The 22135-nt window shown below is 40.9% G+C and overlaps 1 protein-coding gene across 2 annotated transcripts in view; it reads left to right on the forward strand.

The window, feature by feature from the left end:
• Positions 1-22135, forward strand: part of LOC140465048 (RNA-binding protein 24) — a 35364-nt gene that overhangs the window by 7886 nt on the left and 5343 nt on the right. Inside the window, exons 1-4 of one of the 2 annotated variants that reach the window (XM_072560874.1) lie at positions 15352-15370; positions 15544-15764; positions 15911-16034; positions 16297-16351. In XM_072560874.1, coding sequence (XP_072416975.1) covers positions 15597-15764; positions 15911-16034; positions 16297-16351 — 347 coding nt within the window. In that variant the 5' untranslated portion in view covers positions 15352-15370; positions 15544-15596. Of the gene's footprint in view, positions 1-15351; positions 15371-15543; positions 15765-15910; positions 16035-16296; positions 16352-22135 lie in introns of those variants that run through there. The other variant, XM_072560873.1, reaches the window with a different exon arrangement.

A 22135-nucleotide genomic window follows, 5' to 3' on the forward strand; every position in this document is an offset into this window, starting at 1 on the left:
AAAAATCATTGAGATATAACACAATAGCAATATCTGTAACTTAACAGTTATAAGATTACAGTGAATCAATATGCATTACAAAAGCTGTTTGATTTGTCACAGTATTCTTCATATTTTTTTATACCATATAATAGAGAAATAAACTCATTAACTTTTGATTTAGTGGCAAATTGTGTTAACCATTGGTCTTTATCTCAGAATCCTGTTTTCAAGTCCTGCCCAAACAGATGTGATAAAAGTTTTTTCTGCCTCCATGGTATCTAAAATACAGTTTCCAAAATCCATGTGTCCAACAGCACAAAATAATCCTACAATATGTAGCTACTCAGCAGTTGGGAGTTCTGTTGGGATAGGAAAGATACACAATGGTAGAATAGAATCTGCATTAGCAGATATCTGGACATCGGGCTTCACAACACTAATATTCCTCAATTTGATGAACACAAAATTCACAAAAATGTTAAAGGGAAAAGATTACCACCTTTCATAATGTTAGGTCTGTTTATACTACACAATTGTAACAAGAGATAGCTTTAGTGACACTTAATAACCTGTAGCTGTTACAAGTATTTATTATGAGTGAATATGACTGAAAAAAGTCACAAATCACTAAACCACTCTTAGGTTATAACATTGGGTCTCCCAAAAGCATGACATGACACCAACATTCATAACAATTTATACAATTAAAATGGTAGGTGTAATTTATTATATTTAAGAGAGTTGGTCTCTATTATGTATAATCCTGTTGATTTCCATGGTATATCTTGAGTCAAAGAATACGTCACTCTTCCTTTTCTCTGAAGACTGTCTTCTTGTTCATCTCGCCTCTTCTGCTTTTCTGTTTTCCTCTTCTTTGCTTCTCCCTTTCCACAAGAGCCTAGTTTTCAGTTTCCCTCTGCCACTTCTCTGTTTTCTTCTTTCCCCTCAATTGAGACATACTGTAGTATATGGCTTGGCATAAAAGGAACCACAGCATTGGAGTAGAACCTGCAAAAAAAAATTGCCACTCAGCAGCTCCCTTCCCATCCATCCCTCAATTGCTCATGTATTCCCACGTTCCTTTGTTCCAAATCCATCCCCTATCTTTGCACCTTGCCTGTGCCCATTCTCTTTTATTGCCACATAACCCTACTACATCCCAATTTAAGCAGATGTTGAACTTCCCTTTGCTCCATTCTCGCTCAATTCACCGTTAACTCCCCATCCTCTTTCACTGCTCCCTGCCCCATCCCTATGAAGAAAGGTTAAGACCTGGCACTCTCAACTTTTCACTCCTCCCACTATGCTTATATAAGCTTTATTTGTTTATAAAATGCAATCTAGGACAAAATAAGCTGTTTGCTTGCCTTTCTTCTAATGTTTTTCCCTCTCCCTCAGTCACATCATATTGTCAGTCTCAAGGGTGTAAATGTTTGTATTAAGATTTTCCAACTGCTAACAAGCCATTGGTGAGCTATTGTGTTAGTCTGAAGTTGAATCTTCTTTTGGAAAATTGAAATGAAGAATGACATTTGCTGTCTGATTTCCTCACTCACCCTTCTCCTCATGGATTAGTCTTGCTTAAATATACTTTCTAATGTTTCAGGAACCCAAGATAAAAAGAACAAGGGGCAGCAGACACATGTGAACAGCACTATCGGCAATCTTTCCTCAAAGCCACACACCATCCTGATTGGGAACTTTATTGCTTTTCCTTCACTGTTACTGGGTCAAAATCCAGAAATGTCCTCCCTAAGAGCATTGTGGGTGTACTATTTCCCAAAGACAGCAGGCGTCCAAAATGGCAGCTCCAGACCTCCTTCTCAAAGACAGTTACGGCAAAAATTCTGGCCTAGCCAGCTAGCAACATCCACATCCTGGATAAAATAATTAAATAATTTCATTATTTGATATTCACGTATTACTGTCTCAATTTTAAAAGAATGTACAATATAAATTTTACCTCAAGTGAAGTGTCTCTATCCTGATCAGGTTGACGAGACTTTCTTGAGAAAGTGCAGCCCAAGAAAGATATTTCCCCAATATATTCGAACTGAGCCAGCTGTGAAGAACAGTACAGTAGAAAATCCTTAGGAGAAAGTGAGGACTGCAGATGCTGAAGATGAGAATCGAGTGTGTAGTGCTGGAAAAGCACAGCAGGTCAGGCAGCATCCAAGGAGCAGGAGAATCTACATTTCAGGCATAAACCCTTCATCAGGAATGAGGCTTGTAGGCCAGGGGGGCTGAGAGATAAATAGGAAGGGGGTGGGGCTGGGGGGAAGGTAGCTGGGAATGTGATAGGTAGATGAAGCTGTGGGTGGAAGTGGAGAGGGTGGTGCGGATGGGTGGGATAGAAGGAAGATGGATGGTTAGGACCGGTTAAGGGGGCGGTGCTGAGTTGGAGGCTTGGGACTGGGATCAGGTGGGGAGGGGGTGAAATGAAGAAACTTGTAAAATCCATATTGATCCTGTGTGGTTGCAGAGTCCCAAGGTGGAAGATGAGGCGTTTTTCCTCCAGGTGTCGGGTGGTAAGGGTTTGGCAATAGAGGAGGTCCATGACCTGCATGTCCTTTGTGGAGTGTGAGAGGGAGTTAAGATATTTAGCCACGTGGGGTTGGTTGGTGCAGGTGTCCTAGAGATGTTGTCTGAAACAATCCACAAGTTGGCGTCCTGCCTCCCCGATATAGAGGGGACCACATCGGGTGCAACAGATACAGTAGATACTGTGCAGGTAAATTTTTGTCGGATGTGGAAAGATCCTTTGGGGCCTTGGACAGAGGTGAAGGGGGATGTGTGGGCACAGGTTTTGCACTTCCTGCAGTGACAGGGGAAGGTACCGGCGTGGGGTGGGGGACTGGTGTGTGTGGCGTGGATCTGATGAGGGAGTTCATAGAGAGAATGGTCTCCCTGGAATGTTTATCCTTATCCAGTTGTAAGTTCACATGGGATATATGGCAGATTATTCGGCAAACCAGAACATACTGATATTTATAAGGGTTTCCAGCCTCGCATTATCAGTCTTATCTAAATATATTAGCAAAACGCTTGGCATGACGTAATTGGGAAGAGTACAATGATAATTGAGCCCATTGTTCCCCAAGTAGTTAAGAAATATGTAAAATTCCATCCAAACCGCCAAGATGATCAATTTTTCTGACTGACTGCTATTCAGTATAAAAGCAACTTACACCAGGTTTTATCATTACCAAAGAATAACTTTATTATAAACATATTTAATTTTAACCATTGACAGAGATAAGAAAGGATTTCCAATCTATCACTGTAGAACTTAAACTATACCCTTTAAATCCCCAATTACATACGTCTTCATTCATGACTGAAACAGACAAAGGTCAGATGGTTTGACACAAATATTATGGGTGGAAAATATAGACAGAGAAAACAAAATTCAGAAGATCAAATGTCCAAATCTCAAGGGTGGGTTACAATGTCTCTCAAAGTGTCTTTTGCTTTTAGCAATGTTGACTCGCTGTTGTCTGTAAAGCAGTTGTTATTCTTCACTTTGATAATTGTTGTGTTTGTCTCTTGTTTGTGTTTGAATTTCTTTCTTTAAGGTTTCTTGGTTTATCTGCCTTTTCACTCATATTGAAAGATTGTAGAGAGAGGGATGTTTTGAGTTTGCTGGCTCTGGAGTCTCTGGCTGCTCTGCACTTACAAATCCATAACAAACTTCAGCTCAGAGATCAGAGTTAATGTTTCAGATCCACTGACCCTTCCTCAGACCTGCTGAGCTTTTCCAGCATTTCCGTTTTTGTTTCTGATTTGCAGCATTCACAGTTCTTTCGGTTTTTCCACACTGTCAGTAATCTAATCTAATCTAATCTAACTTCAGCTCGACCAATCTGATAGCTGTTGTCAAGCAGATTTTCCTTATCCCAAAGACTCCTCGAGCCACTTGGTCTCAAAATAACGATTTCACTTCTTTGAAAAGCAATATTATTTAGACTTTTCTGAGTTATAAAACTCCCTTGGTATTTTCAGGTACATAGCTTTCTGATCTCTATTCCAGTTTATACATGTTTCTCCCTCACATGTCCTCTTGACTATTTCTGCACTATTAACTTCACTCATACCTTGTGCTGGTGAATTCCACATTCTCACCATTTTCTGTGGAAAGATGTTTCTTTTGAATTCTCTATTAGATTTTTGAACTATCTTATATAGATGGTCTCTAAATATGCTCTTCCAGGGAAGTGAACACATTCACTTTCCATGCACTTATTAAAAGGTTAAAATACAGTTTTCAAGACCCACTATGAGTTCACCCCAAAGCCTGTTTTCAAGAGAAAAGAGACAGGGGCTGTTCATTCTTTTCTTAGTCTAGATTAGAGTAGTGCTGGAAAAGCACAGCAGGTCAGGCAGCATCCAAGGAGCAGGAAAATCGACGTTTCAGGCAAAAGCCCTTCATCAGGAATAGAGGCAGAGTGCCTGCAGAGTGGAGAGATAAATGAGAGGGGGGTGTGGGTGGGGAGAAAGTAGCATAGAGTACAATAGGTGAATGGGGGTGTGGATGGAGGTGATAGGTCAGAGAGGAGGGTGGGGCAAGGAAGCAAAGAGTAATGGCTGAATGGGGGTGGGGATGAAGGTGGAGGTCAGAGAGGAGGGTGAAGTGGATAGGTGGAAAGGAAGATAGGCAGTTAGGACAGGTCATGAGGGCAATGCTGAGCTGGAAGGCTAGAGCTGGGGTGAGGTGGGGGAAGGGGAAATGAGGAAACTGGTGAAATCCACATTGATGCCATGGGGTTGAAGTGTTTCTTATGTCACATGTGTGCCCTACTCAAAGGCATGACCTTGACTTAATGTCTTCTGATGCTTCATCCTCAGAAATTCCTGGAAGATTTTCTAATTGGTGGCTTAACATTATCTTTATATTCTACCTTAGCTGAATCATACACATGCTTTTGGCTTTAATCTGAACCTCATGCTAGCCATTTAAGACAATCAGACCTGTCTGGTATACATTTCTGGTACTGACCTTGTGAATTTTCTCTGCACTATTTCCAATGCCTTTTTTTATATAATATGATGACTAAAATTGCATTTGGTACTTTAAGTTGATAATATTTCACTCTGTAAGAAATTGTTAGATCTCATTTAATCAAACTCATTCAACCACACTGAAGTTTTAGCAATTGTCTCTTTATAGGGTTCAAGTGAAACCCCAATTATTGCCCATAATCTGCATATAATCAATATAGAAGTAACAAATATACCTTACTGAATAGCACTAGTGCATCCTAAGAAATTAGGTTAATTGTACATGTTTAACGTGCTTATTTAGCTCACAGTTAAAAATCGTATTAGTTAATGTCCATGCTTTGAGGGGAAGCTGAAATTCTGAGATTAAAATTTTAATTAAGACATTAAGAGATACAAAAATAATTCAGTTAATAAATTAATTTTGTTACTGTCAAATATGCAAATATTTAACACATTAAAGTTTAGTTTATAATTTTTTTTTCAACTTAAAAGTTTTAGTTGCTGGGAAAAGAATGACAGATAAACAACAACTTGCTCAAGATGCTTCATTTGGTGGCTAGAGTATAATGTTAGAAAAGTTGTGAAGTTGTCAACTTTGGTGGGAAGCAAAGGAAAGTTGAGTACTATTTAATTGAGGTGCTGTTATAAGCAGCCAACATAGATTCGGCCAGTAATTGAGAAGGCAAATGCAATGTTGGCTTTTATTGCAGGAGGATAGGATATGGAAGTTTTAATCTTTCATGGGTTTTAGCAAGGTCAGGATTTGTTATCCATTCTTAATTGCCTTTGAACTGAGTAGCTGACTCAAACATTTCAGAGGTCAGATGAGAGTTAACCAGATTGCTATGGATCTGGACTCACAACCATGTAGGCCAGGTCAATTGTAGGAGTAGGGGGGAGTAGATTTCCATCCCTTAAGGGCATTAGTGAATGTCCTTTAAACAACAATCAGTTATGACTTCATAATCACCATTCCTGAAACTAGCTTTGTACTTCAAATTTATTAATTGGTCCAAAGTTCCACTCACTGTCATAGTGAGACTTGAACTCCTAACTCCAAAGCAATAACCTGGGCCAACAGATTACTTGTCCAGTGATATAACACTAAACTACCATTTACCCAAAGTCTAACTGTAGCTGTACAGGAAGATGGCGAGACGACACCTAGAGAATCCCACACAGTTTAGGTTTGTCTGTGTAAAACAAGGATATATTTCTATACATCTCAGTTAAAAAAAATCCTTGATTGTCTCAAAATTCATGAGAAGAACTTTGGGCAGACTAATACTTTTAGAAGGGCAAACATCCATCTTATTTGGGGTGGTGGACAGTAGACAAAAAGGTCAGTTTCTAACAGCGAATTCAACTTTTGCTATTAAGTGCTAAAGGTTTTCAGGTCACTTGGGTCCCCAATCTTCAAGATGTGGTGCTGAAAAAGCACAGCAGGTCAGCAGCATCCAAGGAGCAGGAAAATTGACATCTCGAGCAAAAGCCCTCATCAGCCTGAAATATCAATTTTCATGCTCCTCAGATGATGCCCGAACTGCTGTGCTTTTCCAGCACCACACTCTTGACCCTAATCTCCAGCATCTGCAGTACTCACTTTCCCCAATCTTCAAGTCAGTGCCTATTTTGCATTAATTGACATGTCATGAATACTCATTCATGCCTTAATCTGCTGGAATTATGTTCAGGGCATAACTTCGTTAGTCAAAAATGGAAATTACATCTACTCAGAAAACCAACTATATATATGAGATGTGAACCTTATGGGAAAGACTTATCCCTCTAAGCTCTGGTGAGTAAGGTGCCTCACAGCATCAGGGACCTAGGTTTCATTCCAGCTTTGGGTGACTGTGTGGAGTTTGCATTTTTTTCCCCTTGGTCTGCATGAGTTTACACTGGATGTTCTGGTTTCTTTCCATTGTCCAAAGGTGGGCAGGTCAGATGGACTGTATGTGTTAAGTTGGCCTGTGGTGTCCAAGGAAGTGCAGGCTAGGTGGTTTAGCCATGGGGAATTTGAGGAAAGGATGGGTCTGGGTGGGATGGTCTTCAGACCCTATGGGCCAAATATCCTCTTTCTGCACTAAAGGGGTTCTAAATATCTGTTACTTGGCTACTTCACAACCAAGGAGTTTCTTTTCTCAAAAGCTTAGAGTGTTAAGTGTGAATCCTCTCAAAGTTGATCAGCTCGTGAAAATTCTCAGTCAAATGCAGTGGTACTACCTCTCACATGTCTGCCAGAGTTGAAACTTAATACATTAAAGGAACTGAAACATTTAGCAGCTTGTCATTGCAAAAAGCACTTACTGCTGGGAGTGAAGCCTGAGTGGGCCAACAAGCCTGCCCAAGTGAGGCAGTTACTGGCTGACATCACTATGCCTGAACTCAAAAGGTCACATTTTGTGCTTGTGTCCTTGAAACGTGGTCAGGTTTGTACATTCTCCAGTTTTGATGAAAGGTCATGATAGTATGTGAGCTGCTAAGTTTTTTTAAGCTTCTTTAATGTGTTAAGTGTGAACTCTGGCAGATGTGTGAAAGGTAGTGCACTGGGGTGCCAATACTACTAAATCTTTAGCTTACAGAGCTTACTCACATTCATAAGAGCATAAACTATTAATTAGTCAGTGGTACATACCCTGGCTAACTCCAACAGATCATTCGGCCTCCTGCAGCACTGGAGCCAGGTTCTTTGGGGTTTCCATGGGTACTGACCTCCTCAGCTTCCTCTGTCCAGGTTGCCTTCATCAGTTGAAATGGTACCTTGCTGCTGTGATTAGGGAAAATATCCTCCCTTTTCTCCACTCTAACTTTCTGGAGAGCCTCTGGACAGGTGTTGCTAAAATGTGGTGTACTACTTTTTGCGTGGTCGCTGAACTCTCCAGTAGTTGAGTGATGATCCTGGGTTAGAGAGAACGAATTTGTGTCTGTGTTTTAAATGTTAATCCCCAAGGAAGGTCCCCATGGGCTTCTGAACTTCCTGACCTTAAAATGTGGTGTCTTATACATGACTGTACATGTAATGAGCTGCGAAGAACATGATTGTGTGGAAAATCTTACCCTGTCCCCACTGAGAGTTCTGACTGGCTTACTGGGCCCACCATGCCACTTAGCCTCAGATAAATCAATCCTGCCTATCACTTATAAATTTTATCCCATATTTTATAGTAGCTATGTGCAATGGGACCTGTTGAACTTAGTATCCTTCCACTTTACAATGAGCAATGGCACAGGTTATTTCTATTTGCATGTGAACTGCTTATTTCTATAGAGGTCAGTTGGTAATATGTGTGTTGCCTTGAAGTGGTCCAAAAATAAGGATTATAATGGTATGTTGTTAAGTTTCTCCTTTGTCCATGGAGCATGGTGCTACGTTGATGGAATATCCTCTATCACAGGACTGCTTTACATGTGTAAAATTATTGAGCTTATTAAACTTGAGGTATTATAAATACCTCTGCAACATTATTTACACCACGAATGTACTCACAAGTGTAATAATTTTTATGGTATTTATATAATTAAATGAAAGTGTATTTTTGAATGTCTCAGTCTGCTACTTATGCCATATCAACTGTAACTTAATAATTCGCCACGTGATATTGATTTATAGAGGCCACTAATATGATACTGTTTACCTATAATGGTTCATGCAGCATTACATAAAGTCTTTTAACAGGAAAATTATTTTGGATTTGATTTACGGACTGAGTACCTGAACTTACTGTATAATCATACCTATGTATGCTTAAACTGTAGTTAGACACAGATCTTTACGAAGGGAACAAGATTAAAATGTAGTAGGCTTAATTACAATGTTGTATTCTGATTTGTTTCTCTATGCTTTTTGATATTATTCTGTCAAATTTTGCAATAACATTGTAGAAAAAGTAGTTTTAAGACTGAACATATGTGTTTAAAAGGTTTAATAGCAGTGGTCTAATTGTGTCCCAAGGGAATTCAGTAGCAAAAAAGACATGTATGTCAAACTCACTAATCCAAAATTTATGGCTGTCAGTACACTCATGTGCTTTGATGATTAACCAGCCAATCTTGTTTCTAAATGGATTACATTCTTTGAGCCTGCAAATCAATGTCTCAGTACTTGGAATCAGCCTATCCTGGATGAGTATCAAGAAGTACCTTCAGAATGTTGCATGTTTATTTTCAGCGAGTTAAATTTCAGCAATACCCAAGTGCTTGGGGGTTCCTAACTCTTGGTTCTGCTGATTTAGAGCCCTGGGTTAGTGGGATATATTTCTACATTGGAGAGAGTGTTGGCTGCTTATGAAACCATTACAGGAGATGCAAATTTCTTTCTTACTTGTTTTTGAGTTCTTAAGCAAGGGAATGAATGGGCTTTCACTTGTTAGATATCTGACTGACCATAACAAATTAATTTAGTGTCAATAACTGTTCTACTTATTATTAACTACATGCTCTTTCAGCCATTGTGTTGCAGCAGTTCCACTGTTACTCTCGCAACTACATAATATTGCATTACCTTATTTCTTCTTTTATGACAATACAGCTGTTTACACAAGATCAAAACACCATTAATCAAATTGTAAATTACCACATTCCTGGATCCCTGCTAGTTTGTACAAATGGGCCAGTTTTCATCTTCAGATTTTTTTTTCTATTCCCTTTCTGAAGGCATCAGTTGTTCATTTTGGCAGTCTCAACATGTTCAAGTGAGGACTACGTCAAAGTCCTAACATATCCCCATCCGAAACTAATTCTGTATACCCGGTAGTGGATCATAATTTGGATTGTAATCCATGGCTGAACTTAGCAACAAAAACAGAAGTTACTGGAAAACCTCAGCAGGTCTGTCAGCATCTGTGAAGAGAATTTGGAGTTCATGTTTTGGGTCTAGTGACCCTAGTGATGACACCAAAATTGGAAGTGTAGTGGACAGTAAAGAAGGTTACCTCAGAGTACAACTGGATCTTGATCAGATGGACCAATAGGCTAAGGAATGCAGGTGGAGTTTAATTTAGATAAATGTGAGATGCTACATTTTGGAAAGGCAAATCAGAGCAGGACTTATATACTTAATGGTAAGGTCCTGAGGAGTGTTGCTGAAAAATGAGACCTTGGGATGCAGGTTCATAGCTCCTTGAAATTGGAGTCACGGGTAGATAGGATAGTGAAGAAGGTGTTTGGTATGCTTTCTTTTATTGGTAAGAACATTGAGTATAGGAGTTGGGAGGTCATGTGGTGGCTGTACAGGCCATCGGTTAGGCCGCTTTTGGAATATTGCATCCAATTCTGGTCTCCTTACTATCAGAAAGATGTTGTGAAACTTTAAAGGGTTCAGAAAAGATTTACAAGGTTGTTGCCAGGGTTGAAGGATCTGAGCTACAGGGAGAGGCTGCATAGGCTGGGGCTGTTTTCCCTGGAGCGTCAGAGGCTGAGGGGGAATCTTATAGTGGTTTATAAAATCATGAGAGGCATGGATAGGGTAAATAGACAAAGTCTTTTCCATGGGGTGGGGAGTCCAGAACTAGAGGGCATAGGTTTCGGGTGATAGGGGAAAAGTTTTAAAGGGACCAAAGGGTCAACTTTTTCACGCAGAGGGTGGTACGTGTATGGAATGCGCTGCCAGAGAAAGTGGTGGAGGCTGGTACAATTTCAACCAGCATCTGGATGGGTATATGAATAGGAAGGGTTGAGAGGGATATGGGCCAAGTGCTGGAAAATGGGACTAAATTAGGTTAGAATATCTGGTTGGCATGAACGAGTTGGACTGAAGGGTCTGTTTCCGTGCTGTACATCTTTACAACTCTGACTCTGTGACCTTTCCTCAGTTGACACTGATTTTCCTTCACAGGTCTGGTGCTTTTCCAGCAACTTATGTTTTTGTTTCTAATATGCAAGCGTCTGCTGTTCTTTCCATTTTATTGCTGAACTTAGCAACCTTAACTTACAATTCTAGCCCCTCTCTCCACAATTTAGTGGCTATTCCTGTTGAGCCATGGCGAACCATATGTCTGAGTCGAAAAGGTGGCGCTGGAAAATGACAGCAGGTCAAGTAGCATCTGAGGAGCAGGAGAGTTGATGTTTCGGTCATAAGCCCGTCATCAAGAATGTGATGGGGGGAAGGGGATGAGAAATAAATAGAGGGATGGGGATGAGTCTGGGAGGAACATAAGTGGGAAGGCAGGTGGGGGGTAATTCTGATAGTCGGTGGAACAGATAGGTGGGAAGGAAGATAGACGGGTAGGACAGGTCAAGAGGGTGGTGCCAAGTTGGAGGGTTGATTCTAGGATGAGGCAAGGGAGAAGAGAGATGTGACAATGAGTGAAGTTGATGTTGATGCTGTGTGGTTGAAGGGTCCCAAGGCAGAGGATGAGGTGTTCTTCCTCCAGTTGGTGGGTGGCTTTGATTTGGCAGTGTAGGATGCCCAGGACTTGCATGTCCTTGGGGAAGTAGGAGGGGGAGTTGAAGTGGTCAGCCAGAGAGTGATAGGGTTGTTTGGTGCATGTGTCCCAGGATGTTCCCTAAAACACTCCGCAAGTTGGCGTCCTGTCCCTCGATATAGAGGAGACCATGTAAGAGTTTCAGATGCAGTAGATCAGTAGATGAGGTGGGTGGATATGCATGAAAATCTCTGCCAGATGTGAACAGATCCTTTGAGTGGACAGAGATGACAGGGGAAGTGTGGGTGCAGGGCTTACACCTCATGTGGCAGCAAGGGAAGGTGCAGGGGGTGGAGGGTGAGGGAATGGTCTCTGTGGATAGGAGTGGGGAGGGAAATATATCTTTGGTGGTGGAGTCTGACTTTAGTTGGTGGAAATAGCAGAGGATGATGCACTATATCCAGAGATTAATGGGGTTGTATAAAGTGAGGACAAGGGGTGTTCTATCCTGGTTGCAGTTGGAGGAGTGGGGTTTGACGGCGGAGGTGCAGGAAGCAGTGGAGATGTGCTGGAAGGCATTGTTGATAAAATGGGAGGGGAATTTGTGGTCCCTGAAATAGGAGGACACCTGAGATGTCCTGGAATGGAATTGCACCTCCTGGCACCAGATACGGCAGAGGCAGAGGAATTGGGAGTAAGGGATCGTGCATTTTATAGGGGGCAGGGAAGGGGGTGTAGTCAAGGTAGCTGTGGGAGTCATTGGGTTTGAAATAGATGTCCATGGCTGTTTTGATCATTTCCATTTCCCTTAATCAAATTATTCATGCCGGGTCTTTTTTCTCAACAACTATACTTTGAATCAGGAATATCTTGAATGTATAAAGTGGAGGATGCTATATATTCTGCCCTCCCTCTCTAATTACTTTGTCGATCTCTGTTAAATAATACACTATAGGGTCTTAAATATGATACAAGCCTGTCAACAGGGAAGAATACCGGAGCTAGTTGTCTCCTTGGATGCAGAGAAGGCATTTGATCAGGTAGAATGATCCTATCTTTTTTACACACTGGAAAGGTTTGGTGTCGGAGAGGTATTTTCTAAATGTGTCTCAATATTATACAATGACCCCAAAGCACTGTGATCACCAATGGTTTAGGTTCGGATAGCTTCAGTGTTGGTAGGGGCTGTCACCAGGGATGTCCTCTCTCACTGTTACTATTCACGCTAGTAATCAAACCACTAGCGGAAGCTTTACGAACCGACTCTAACATAGTGGCTCCGAGGGTTAGTTCGGGTAAACATAAAATCACTCTTTATGCAGATGATGTCCTCCTTTTCTTAAGTTATCCTTTGATATCCGTGCCCCGCCTAATTCAAGTTCTCAGGCTATAAAATCAATTTTATGAAATTGGAGGCCATGCCGTTGGGTAGTCTCGCCAATATGTCCAATTTATCAGATAGATCTTGCTTTCCCTTTCAGTGGTCATTGGAGGGTTTTCTAAACTTAGGTATTTTTATCAACCCAGTATTTGGTTAGCTGTACAAAACCAATTTTGTACACCTACTAGAGAAAATAAGGCAGGACCTTCAACGCTGGGGAGATCTCCCAATATCCTGGTTAGGTGGAGTAGTTCTAGTTAAAATGAATATATCCTATGAGAATGCTCCCTCTGATGTTGCCGAGACTGTCATTGCATAAACTACACGGCTGGCTTGGTTCCTTTATTTGGAATCATAGGTGGCCTCTTATCAAATTAGAGAAGCTGCAGCTTCCACAAACGAGTGGAGGTCTGGACTTTCCAAACTTTAGGAGGTATCAGTTGAGGTCTTCATTATGCTGTGTAGCTGATTAGGTCTCTTGTGACCCACAATCAATTTGGTTAGACATTGAGACCTCCCAAGCAAAGTGTCCCCTCATCAATCTTTTATTTGAGATAAGATGAGAGCTATTATGGACTATTGCAAAAACCTTATTGTATTAAATACAATGAAAGCCTGGAGGATAATGCGGCAAGATGAGGGTAACCTACAAAAAACTCTCCTTATACTCTTATAGTGGGAGCATCAGGTTTTCAGCCAGGGCTGACAGACGCTACATTTAAAACCTGGAGGTCCAGAGGTATCTCCTGCTTGGGGGACCTGTTCGATGGGGAAGTTATGATCTCTTTTGAGCAGTTGAACCAGAAGTTTGGACTGCCTAATGGAGACCTTTTTTGGTATTTCTAAATACGAGATTATATACAGAAGAAGACCACATTATTAGACAGTCCCTACAAATCGGATAGGGAGAGAACAGTGCTGTGGCCAATGGGTCCACCCTTGATCAGTACTCTTTATCACTCATTATATAATGAGGTATTGAAAGACATGGAACGACTGTTTAAAACATGGAACCAAGAATTGAGGTTAGAATTCTCTTTAGAAATGTGGGAGGACATCTGGGCAAATGTCAGAAAGATCTCTATTTGTAATAGAACTCAAGCTATTCAATTAAAGATACTCCATAGGGCTCATATAGCACCTGAACAAATAGCGTGTGTCCCAAATTGAAGTGGGCACTGTCTATGGACATGTCACAAGATCTGTAGGTACTGGGAAAGAGGAGCGAATGCTTTGACAGAGATCTTGGGAACGGAGATTAGATTGGATCCAGTGTCTCTTCTCCTGGGCTTTTCAGATTTTCCCTCCCTGAATGTGCACGGGAGGAAACTATTTTCCATTCTCTCCTTTTGTGCAAGGAAAAATATCTTAGTGAATTGGATAGCCGAAGGCCCTCCAGTACGTTCGAATTAGCACAGGTTAATCATGGAATGTATTCCCCTTGACTTGCTTACAAGTATGGTGCACCAAAAAACTGAATTATTCTATAAAATATGGCAGCCCTTTCTGAACCATATCGACACAGATATTTCGGCCATACTGTCAAGGGCTTTTGTCTGGCTGTGGTAGTGGTTCTGGCTGGTCCGGGGGCCCGGGGGAGGAGGAACCCCGTGTAAATATGGGTTTTATTATGACTTGATGTTAATTCATTTTGAGTATGTACTTAATTATTTATTATTCAGTTATTTTTCGCTAGTAATGTATGATATCCTATTTTGTATATTGGTTGTAGGATAGATTAGTAGTTAGTTGGGTTTTTTCCCTTGTTTTGTGTTTTGGTTATTATTTATTTCTTTTTGATATATATTTAATTGTATATTAGTGTTTATACTTGTTTATATTACTTTGTAATTTTGCAAAAAAAAGTTTTAAAAATTCCTTTTTATTCAATAAAAAATACCTATATAAAAACATACATTATAAAACTTGACCACTACCTGATCTAAGTCTGAAGTCGTTTTCAGTTCTCACTTTTGACATTCAGTCCTGATTTGGAGGTGCCGCTGTTGGACTGGGGTGTGCAAAGTTAAAAATCACGCAACACCAGGTTATGGTCCAACTCCTTTGTGATGGAAACAGACGATGTGCCGCTGCCCTAGTTAGTTACTGGGTGATAAATGTCCCGGGCTAACGTCGTTCATTCACAATTGTCAAGTGCAAGTCTCAGGGTTCCTCTCCCCGAGGCAACCCAGATCCTGAGCCAACTAATGCACTAGCCCATGAATCTCTTCAGTGGTATTTGGACTACACCGGGACTGGAGGTGGGGGAGAGAGGAAAGGGCTTGGTGACCCGATGCGAACAATTGGCTGGGACGGGTGTGGTCCTGATTGCAGCGGGCGGCACATGCAGACCATGAGGGGGACAGAGGAGGGGGCGGGGCTGGGGGGCGGGGTCGGAGGGGGCGAGGCCGACACAAGGGGAACGCATTGTTGTGGGCGGGGTCCTGGGACGGCACGTGAAAGGGGGCGGGGCGACATGGGGGGGGGGAGGGGGCGTGGCCCCGGGTTGTTGGGCGGGGTTTGTGATGGGTGGGCGTGGTCATGGTGGGGGGAGGTGGGCGCTTTGTGCAGCCGGCGGGCCCACAGCGGCATTTAAAGAGCCCGGACAGCGGGCAGTGCTGGAAACAAGCGGGTTGTGAGTGTGAGCGAGTTTGCTGCCCTCAGTATTTTTGTCTAGTCTAGTTTAAACTACCTCAGGAGGAGCAGCTGACTTGTTGCTGTGTTAATGTATTGGGGGGTGTGTGTGGGGTGGGGGTGAAGGTGACCAGTCAGCCCGGGTGCCCTGCAACAACCTGGTGTTTATTTTTGGTCAAGTGTTGTAGCGGACGGACTGAGGGAGCTGCTGCAGCCTGAGCCCCGGAGCCAAGATGCACACCACCCAGAAGGACACCACCTTCACCAAGATCTTCGTCGGCGGGCTGCCCTACCACACCACGGACGCGTCGCTCCGCAAGTACTTCGAGGTGTTTGGCGACATCGAGGAGGCGGTGGTGATCACCGACCGGCAAACCGGCAAATCCCGCGGATACGGCTTTGTAAGTACCGAGGGAGGGCACAGAGCCCCCCCGGGTCACCTTAAACACGAATGGGTCCGGTCCGATGGCTTGTTTTGCTGATGCCGGGGTGTGCCCCGGGTTTTCTTCGCCGTCTTTTTCCTGTATTTTCTCTTGTGTGTGTCCAGGTGACCATGGCTGACCGGGCGGCGGCGGAGAGGGCATGCAAGGATCCCAACCCCATCATCGACGGCAGGAAAGCCAATGTCAACCTGGCCTACCTCGGGGCGAAACCACGCATCATGCAGCCGGGTGAGTGTGGCAGCCTTACTGGGGGGGGACAACACAACCAAGCCCCAACATCACACTGTACGCACCGCCTCCCTCAGAATTTAAAACATTCACAACCCATTCAACAGAGATCTCACAAGAAAGAGGGTTAGGATATGAATGTGGGCGCTGCGATGTGTATCCCCAGTAGGTGGCCAAAGCATTTGACCTGTCGTGGGGGACGATGTCGGCCTGTCATTTTCTATTTCTATTTGTAACGTTGTCTCCGGCTTGTCTCTGACAGGTTTCGCTTTCGGAGTGCAGCAGATTCACCCCGCTTTCGTCCCCAGGCCCTATGGGTAAGTACCTTCGCTGTCCTGCCGCAATTCATAACCGGCTTCCGCTTCAATTAAAGGCAGCTATGTTTCGACTGTTAACGCCTTCCGACCTCATCGAACTGCACCTCAACAATATTCTGTAAAACAGCAGGAGCCTGAAAGCGAGTCTGTGTCTATTTAACTAACCACGAAAGGGCGAATTAGTTTTAACACCCATTGTCAATGACTAACAAACTTTTGGAGAATAAATATATCTTCTCTTTTATGCTGTGCAATCTCTCAGTGAGTCAAGTTCTGAAAGCGATTCTGTTCATCCAACCCACCATCCGGATAAATACTTGTGGTGCCGTGTAATGGTGTTATTTATTTATTTTAACAAATCGACTTTGTGCCCCCTTTTGGCTTGACTCAATTCTATGTATTTCTTTCTGATCTGACAGGGGTCGTTTACAGTTAAGATAACATGATGATGAGAGAAGCATTTGATGATATGAGGTGGAATAGTTACCGAATGAGCAGATCTTAAACTGTAACCAGTAGACTCAAACACACAAACAAGCTAAAATGGTGATTAACTGTTGCATGTATGTTATTTCTTAGAGTGCAATAGAGCTGCGTGTGCTTTTTACTTTTAATGAAGTGGTGTTTAGAGCTAAACAAGCAAACTGCGTGCTTTGTAATGAAGAGAGCTATAGTGAGGACTTTTCTGGAATTTTCTTTGTTCAAGAGTGTTAATTTGTTTTGCCACTTGGGAGCAAGGGGTCCCACTTTATTTTGCTTTGTTGCTGTAGCCTGATTTCCAGTTTAACAATTCAGTTTCTGGGTTGTAGTGAGTGCTAAATTCTGTGTGATTTTATTTTTTGATTACCAAATCAACCCATCGCGTGCATGTTGCGATGTTTATTTATTTTGGTTTGGTTGTTTTTTAAAAATTTTGTTAACATGAGTGCAATCTTCTACAAATTCACGGGTATTATTCATTAAGTATCCAGAACATCATAAGTCAAGGTGGTTTCGGAAGAACACATTTCCTTAAAGACGTTCCTTGTATTTAGTGACCATCTAGTTGTAGACTGGCTACCAGATCTGAGTAGACGAGATTATCTAAACATTTAGCCACTTTATAAGCTTTGTGCTGTAGATGAGTTCATTTTCAAATTTACATTCTAAAATGATTCATCCAGAACCTTTAAACCCTATTGCAATTTTGCCTGTACATTGTTTTTTAGATGTGTAAAGTTAAAGCTGAAGGCAAGATATAGGGAGGAAACAGCACGTTTCATAGAATCCCTGTAGCATGGAAGCAGGCATTTGCCCATCGAGACCACACTGACTGTAGGTATGCAGTTTCCCACCCTATCCCTACATATTTTTCCTTTCATAAATTTATGTTGACTCAACTCCTATCACATTAATGCATTCTACAGTGGTTTAGAAATTGGAGAAAATGTAACGAAACAACAATTCCCATAAGCAAAAGGGGTGCCAAAAGCGTAGCATAGGTGTGCACACAATTTCAATCTGCTAATCTGTTTTCTCCTATGAATAAATGATGATCCATAACAATAAACTTCATAAGTAATGAATGAGTCATGGAATATGCAGGTGGAAAAGACCAAGTCATTCTAAGTTTTGAAAAGCAACATCATTATTTCATTGTACTGGGTACTGAAGACCTCATCCAAATTTTATGACTGACCTAAGTTAACAGTTATGCACTTCGTCAGTTTACCTTTTCACATCAATCCTATTTGCAACAATTACTTTACTAAAGCACATGAGAAAGAATTATCTAGCATACTTTTTTAAAAAAACCTATTATTTCACCAAATTATGATTATATGCAGCATTTGAAGGGAATAAATCCAAAGGGATCATTTTCCCTGACAGTAAATTGAGGCTATAAAATTTTAAACTATTGCATGAAGGTATAGATTACAAATCAGACACATTTTTAAAAATTCTTGTGGATTGCACAAGGAAAGTTGCTTGTTTTGCCTTATACAGACATTTCCTCTGTTTAATAGATCCCTTTTAGTAGAAGATTAAAAATAGAGTAGGGAGTCATACTACAGCCTGTCTTGTCACTCATCCGGTGTGAAATGGCACGGGCTGGGGAGTGTGCTAAGAGTTCCCATGAGTTTAAAAGAGAATGACCCTTGTGAGCTCAGTTTCACATTCCAGCACCTGTTCAGTTTTCTATGGATTACAACCAAAAGCCAAGCCCAGCACTCCCCCTCTCTCCGCACCCCCCCCCCCCCCCCCAGCTCCATCTCCTCCTCCCTCAAACACATGTTAAGAGATTCTGATACAGGAGACATTTTATCAACCAGTATCAGAACACAGTAACAATCATTTTTCAAAATTTCTATTCAACTTTAGTTTGTCAATACGATATAGGAGTATGTGGAAAAAATCCAAAATAAAATTTACAAGGATGACATTCAGAGAGGTTGGAAGTGTCAAGGAGGGCTGAACATGCAGGTGCAGCTGGTTATGTACACTAGGGAGAAAGGAATATGAGCATATATTGGCAGGGTGAGAGGAAATAAATGAGTGGGAGGAGGTTTACGTGGAACATAGACAGTGGCTGGGTTGAATGGCCTGTTTCTGTGCTCTTAAGTCTGTGTCTACACACAAAAAGTAACATGTCCTAATCAATATGTCTTAACCTACCATTAGGTGATGTGTAGATTTGGCATAATTTGAAGCAGTACACTTACATATTTCTCTCAAATTCTGAAATATAGATGTTATTAACTTTAACTATATAACTTTTCAAAATTTACTATAACTGCTGAATTCTAGGGCATTTCTGTATGTAGAAGTCACAATAACAAAAAGGTTTGAAGTCAGTTTTGATAGAATTTTCTTCACATTTCACAAAAGTATGCTTCCTAACTTGTTTCAAAGCACTCACTGATATTTGTTTTGCAGTTTTTTCACATGGTACCTGATAGAATGTTTGCCAATATGGTCAGTTGAAAATTTTAGTTGGGTGGTTACTTTCAATGAATCTTTTCCTTGAAGTGATGACAATTAATATGGAGAAGACGTGGGGGAAATTGAATTCTTTATCTCTCAAGCAACACGCCTAATCTTAACATATTTAACTTGCCTACTTTCGTGGATTCTGAGAGGATGAATGAGCATCTGCTTCACAGGAGAATGAACAATATGGATACATCAAACTGGGAAAGCTTCATACAAGTGTATTGTGTGATAGTAGCATGCCACTTGGCACAATCATGGTTTAAAATCAATGCAAGTCTCATGATTAAGATCAGAACATGAAAGCATGGGAGCAAGTGATATCATTATCACATAGCAAGCCGGCTACAGAACAGAACAGTAATTAACTGCAAGAGCAAAAACTACTGGAAAAATTCAGCAGGTCAAGCAGAGAAATCCGGTTGATGAGCTGTCATTAGTTTGGGAGGTCAGAAATGTTCCATAGAGATCCGAGCTAGCACCACCCTTGTTCATCATGATAGAAACAATTCCGATTTAGGAATCAGGAATTCATTTACAACATGTGTGGATGCCACCAAGTTGAAGGATATAGCTAATGCAGAAGAGGACCGAACCGTAATAAAAAGAGGACATTAATAAACATGCCAAATAGATATTTATTTGGCAAATGAGCATCACTTTTTATAAGTATGAAGTGGTGCATTGTAGGAGGAAAAGTAAGGAGAGCATATACTGCTTGGAAAATTGTTTGTTTCTAAACCGGGTAGAGGAGGAAAGGACTCTGGGCTATAGGAAATGTAATCACTAAAAGTAATTAAGTCAGAAGTCACACGACAACAGGTTATCATCCAACAGGTTTATTTAAAATCACAAGCTTTCGAAGCACTGCTCTTTCATCAGCTGAAGTGGAGGGAGATGCGCAGGCATTGAATATAATAGGTGGGTAAAAGTAATTACATTGATGAAAAGGTAAATAAAGCTGAAAGCTCTTGACTTCCTTTCTAGAAGAATAGAATGGTACAGAATATTGGTTAGACCATACTTTGGAGTACTATGAACAGTTTTGGTAATGGTACAGTAAAGCTATAGAAACATTGAAGAATATGCAAAAACAAATTAGAATTATTCCAGATCAGAGAGGTTGTTTTGGAAAAGCTTGACAGGCTGGAGCATTTTTCCCATAAACTGAGTCTAAGGGGCAATGTGATCGAGGTATTTAAGATAACTACATTTTTCACTGTCAAGTTTTTTTTTTAATTAAAAAATGTTTCAACTTGCATGGGAGAAGAACATGAGGGGGGCTGATCATAAATATAAGATAGTCACTAATAAATCCAATAATGAACGTAGGAGGAGTTCCTTTGCTAAAAAAGTAGTTATAATGTGGATTCTTTTTTTAACCACAAAGCGTATTTAAATAACATAGATGTATTTAAGGTGAAGCTGGATAAATAGGTGAAAGAAAATAATAGAAGAATATGTTAATAGGAAGATGGGTAGGATCAGGCTTGCTTAGAGCATTAACACTCCTTGATTATTTGGGACAATTACCCAGATTCTGTGCTGTAAATATTAAACACTTACTCATTTAAAAAGTACTTGATTCAATTTTGAGCTGCTTGCTGGTGTTTCCATTAGTGTTAGGTGTGACTCTGTGCTGGAGGGAAGATCCCAAACAACTGGTTTTCAAGGTCGAGGAAAAAAATACCCAAATGAACAACTTCAGATGAAATAGTTCAGTTCCATTGTTGCTGCTAGGATTGAAGGGAATTTAGCAGTATGCAAAATAAGGTATCTTATTTCATTTCAATAAATTGTATATGGGCAGTATTTTTACAAAACATACAAGTTGCATTTACATAGCACTAGCAAAAGGTACTTACCAGGGAAAAAAAGAGAAAGATGAGGCTCAGTGTCTCAGCAAGTGTTTAGGACACAGACAGCTGAAGACCAGCTTAGAGCAAAATAAATCTGGGATACACAAATGACCATACTAGAGAGCAGAGATTTGGAGGTTAGAGTTATGGGGCTTGAGACCTGAAAGATGCAGAGATGAGGCTTTTAAAATCAAAGCATCACAGCACTGAAAACAAATAGTGATGATGGATAAATGACTCTTGGCATGTTCTATGGGCAGTAGATTTTTTTCAACAAGTTCAAGCCTACAGATGGAGTTTGTTTTTCTCTTCTACCATGCATACTCTAAATGTAACATCGTCATTTTATAAAATCCATGTACCTTGAGTGAAAGGTTTCCATTGTGTCAAGTAGAAGAAGTTAACAATGTTGAAGATTGAAATTGAACATAGCTTTTATTTTGACAATTTTTTGGCATTAGTTTATTTCTCTTTTGACAGCATGAAATGTGAAGTCTGACTGGGAATGAAGGACTTTAAAAGGGGGAGATAACTTCTTAAGATTGATTCCATTGATGTCTGTAATATTGTGCGTGAAGCAGGTTTTTTCCATCTTTTAGAAACCCTAAAAAATGTAGATATGGTCATTCTAACTCAGAACGAATACAATGAGATTTGTTACTTGTTCCTATTAAGGACATTGGACTTGCCCTTGGGCAGGAGGAGGATGTCATTGGCAGGCAAATAAGAGTGAGAGTGCCTTAAAATGGAGGCACTTTCTCACCAACATATTTAAATTAAAAATTGGCCTTTATATATAAAAAATGCATCACTGGTTGCAGAGAGAAATGGCTATTAAACAGCTAGTCTGTCCCCTCTTCTCAACAGAGACCATGAGGTCACTGAGAAAACACCAATTGGCCTCCTTTGATATCATTAACAAACTTAAAACAACCAATTCCTAGGTGTCTAATTT

The sequence above is a fragment of the Chiloscyllium punctatum genome, chromosome 41, assembly GCF_047496795.1.
Source record: "Chiloscyllium punctatum isolate Juve2018m chromosome 41, sChiPun1.3, whole genome shotgun sequence".
NCBI classification, from domain to species: domain Eukaryota; kingdom Metazoa; phylum Chordata; class Chondrichthyes; order Orectolobiformes; family Hemiscylliidae; genus Chiloscyllium; species Chiloscyllium punctatum.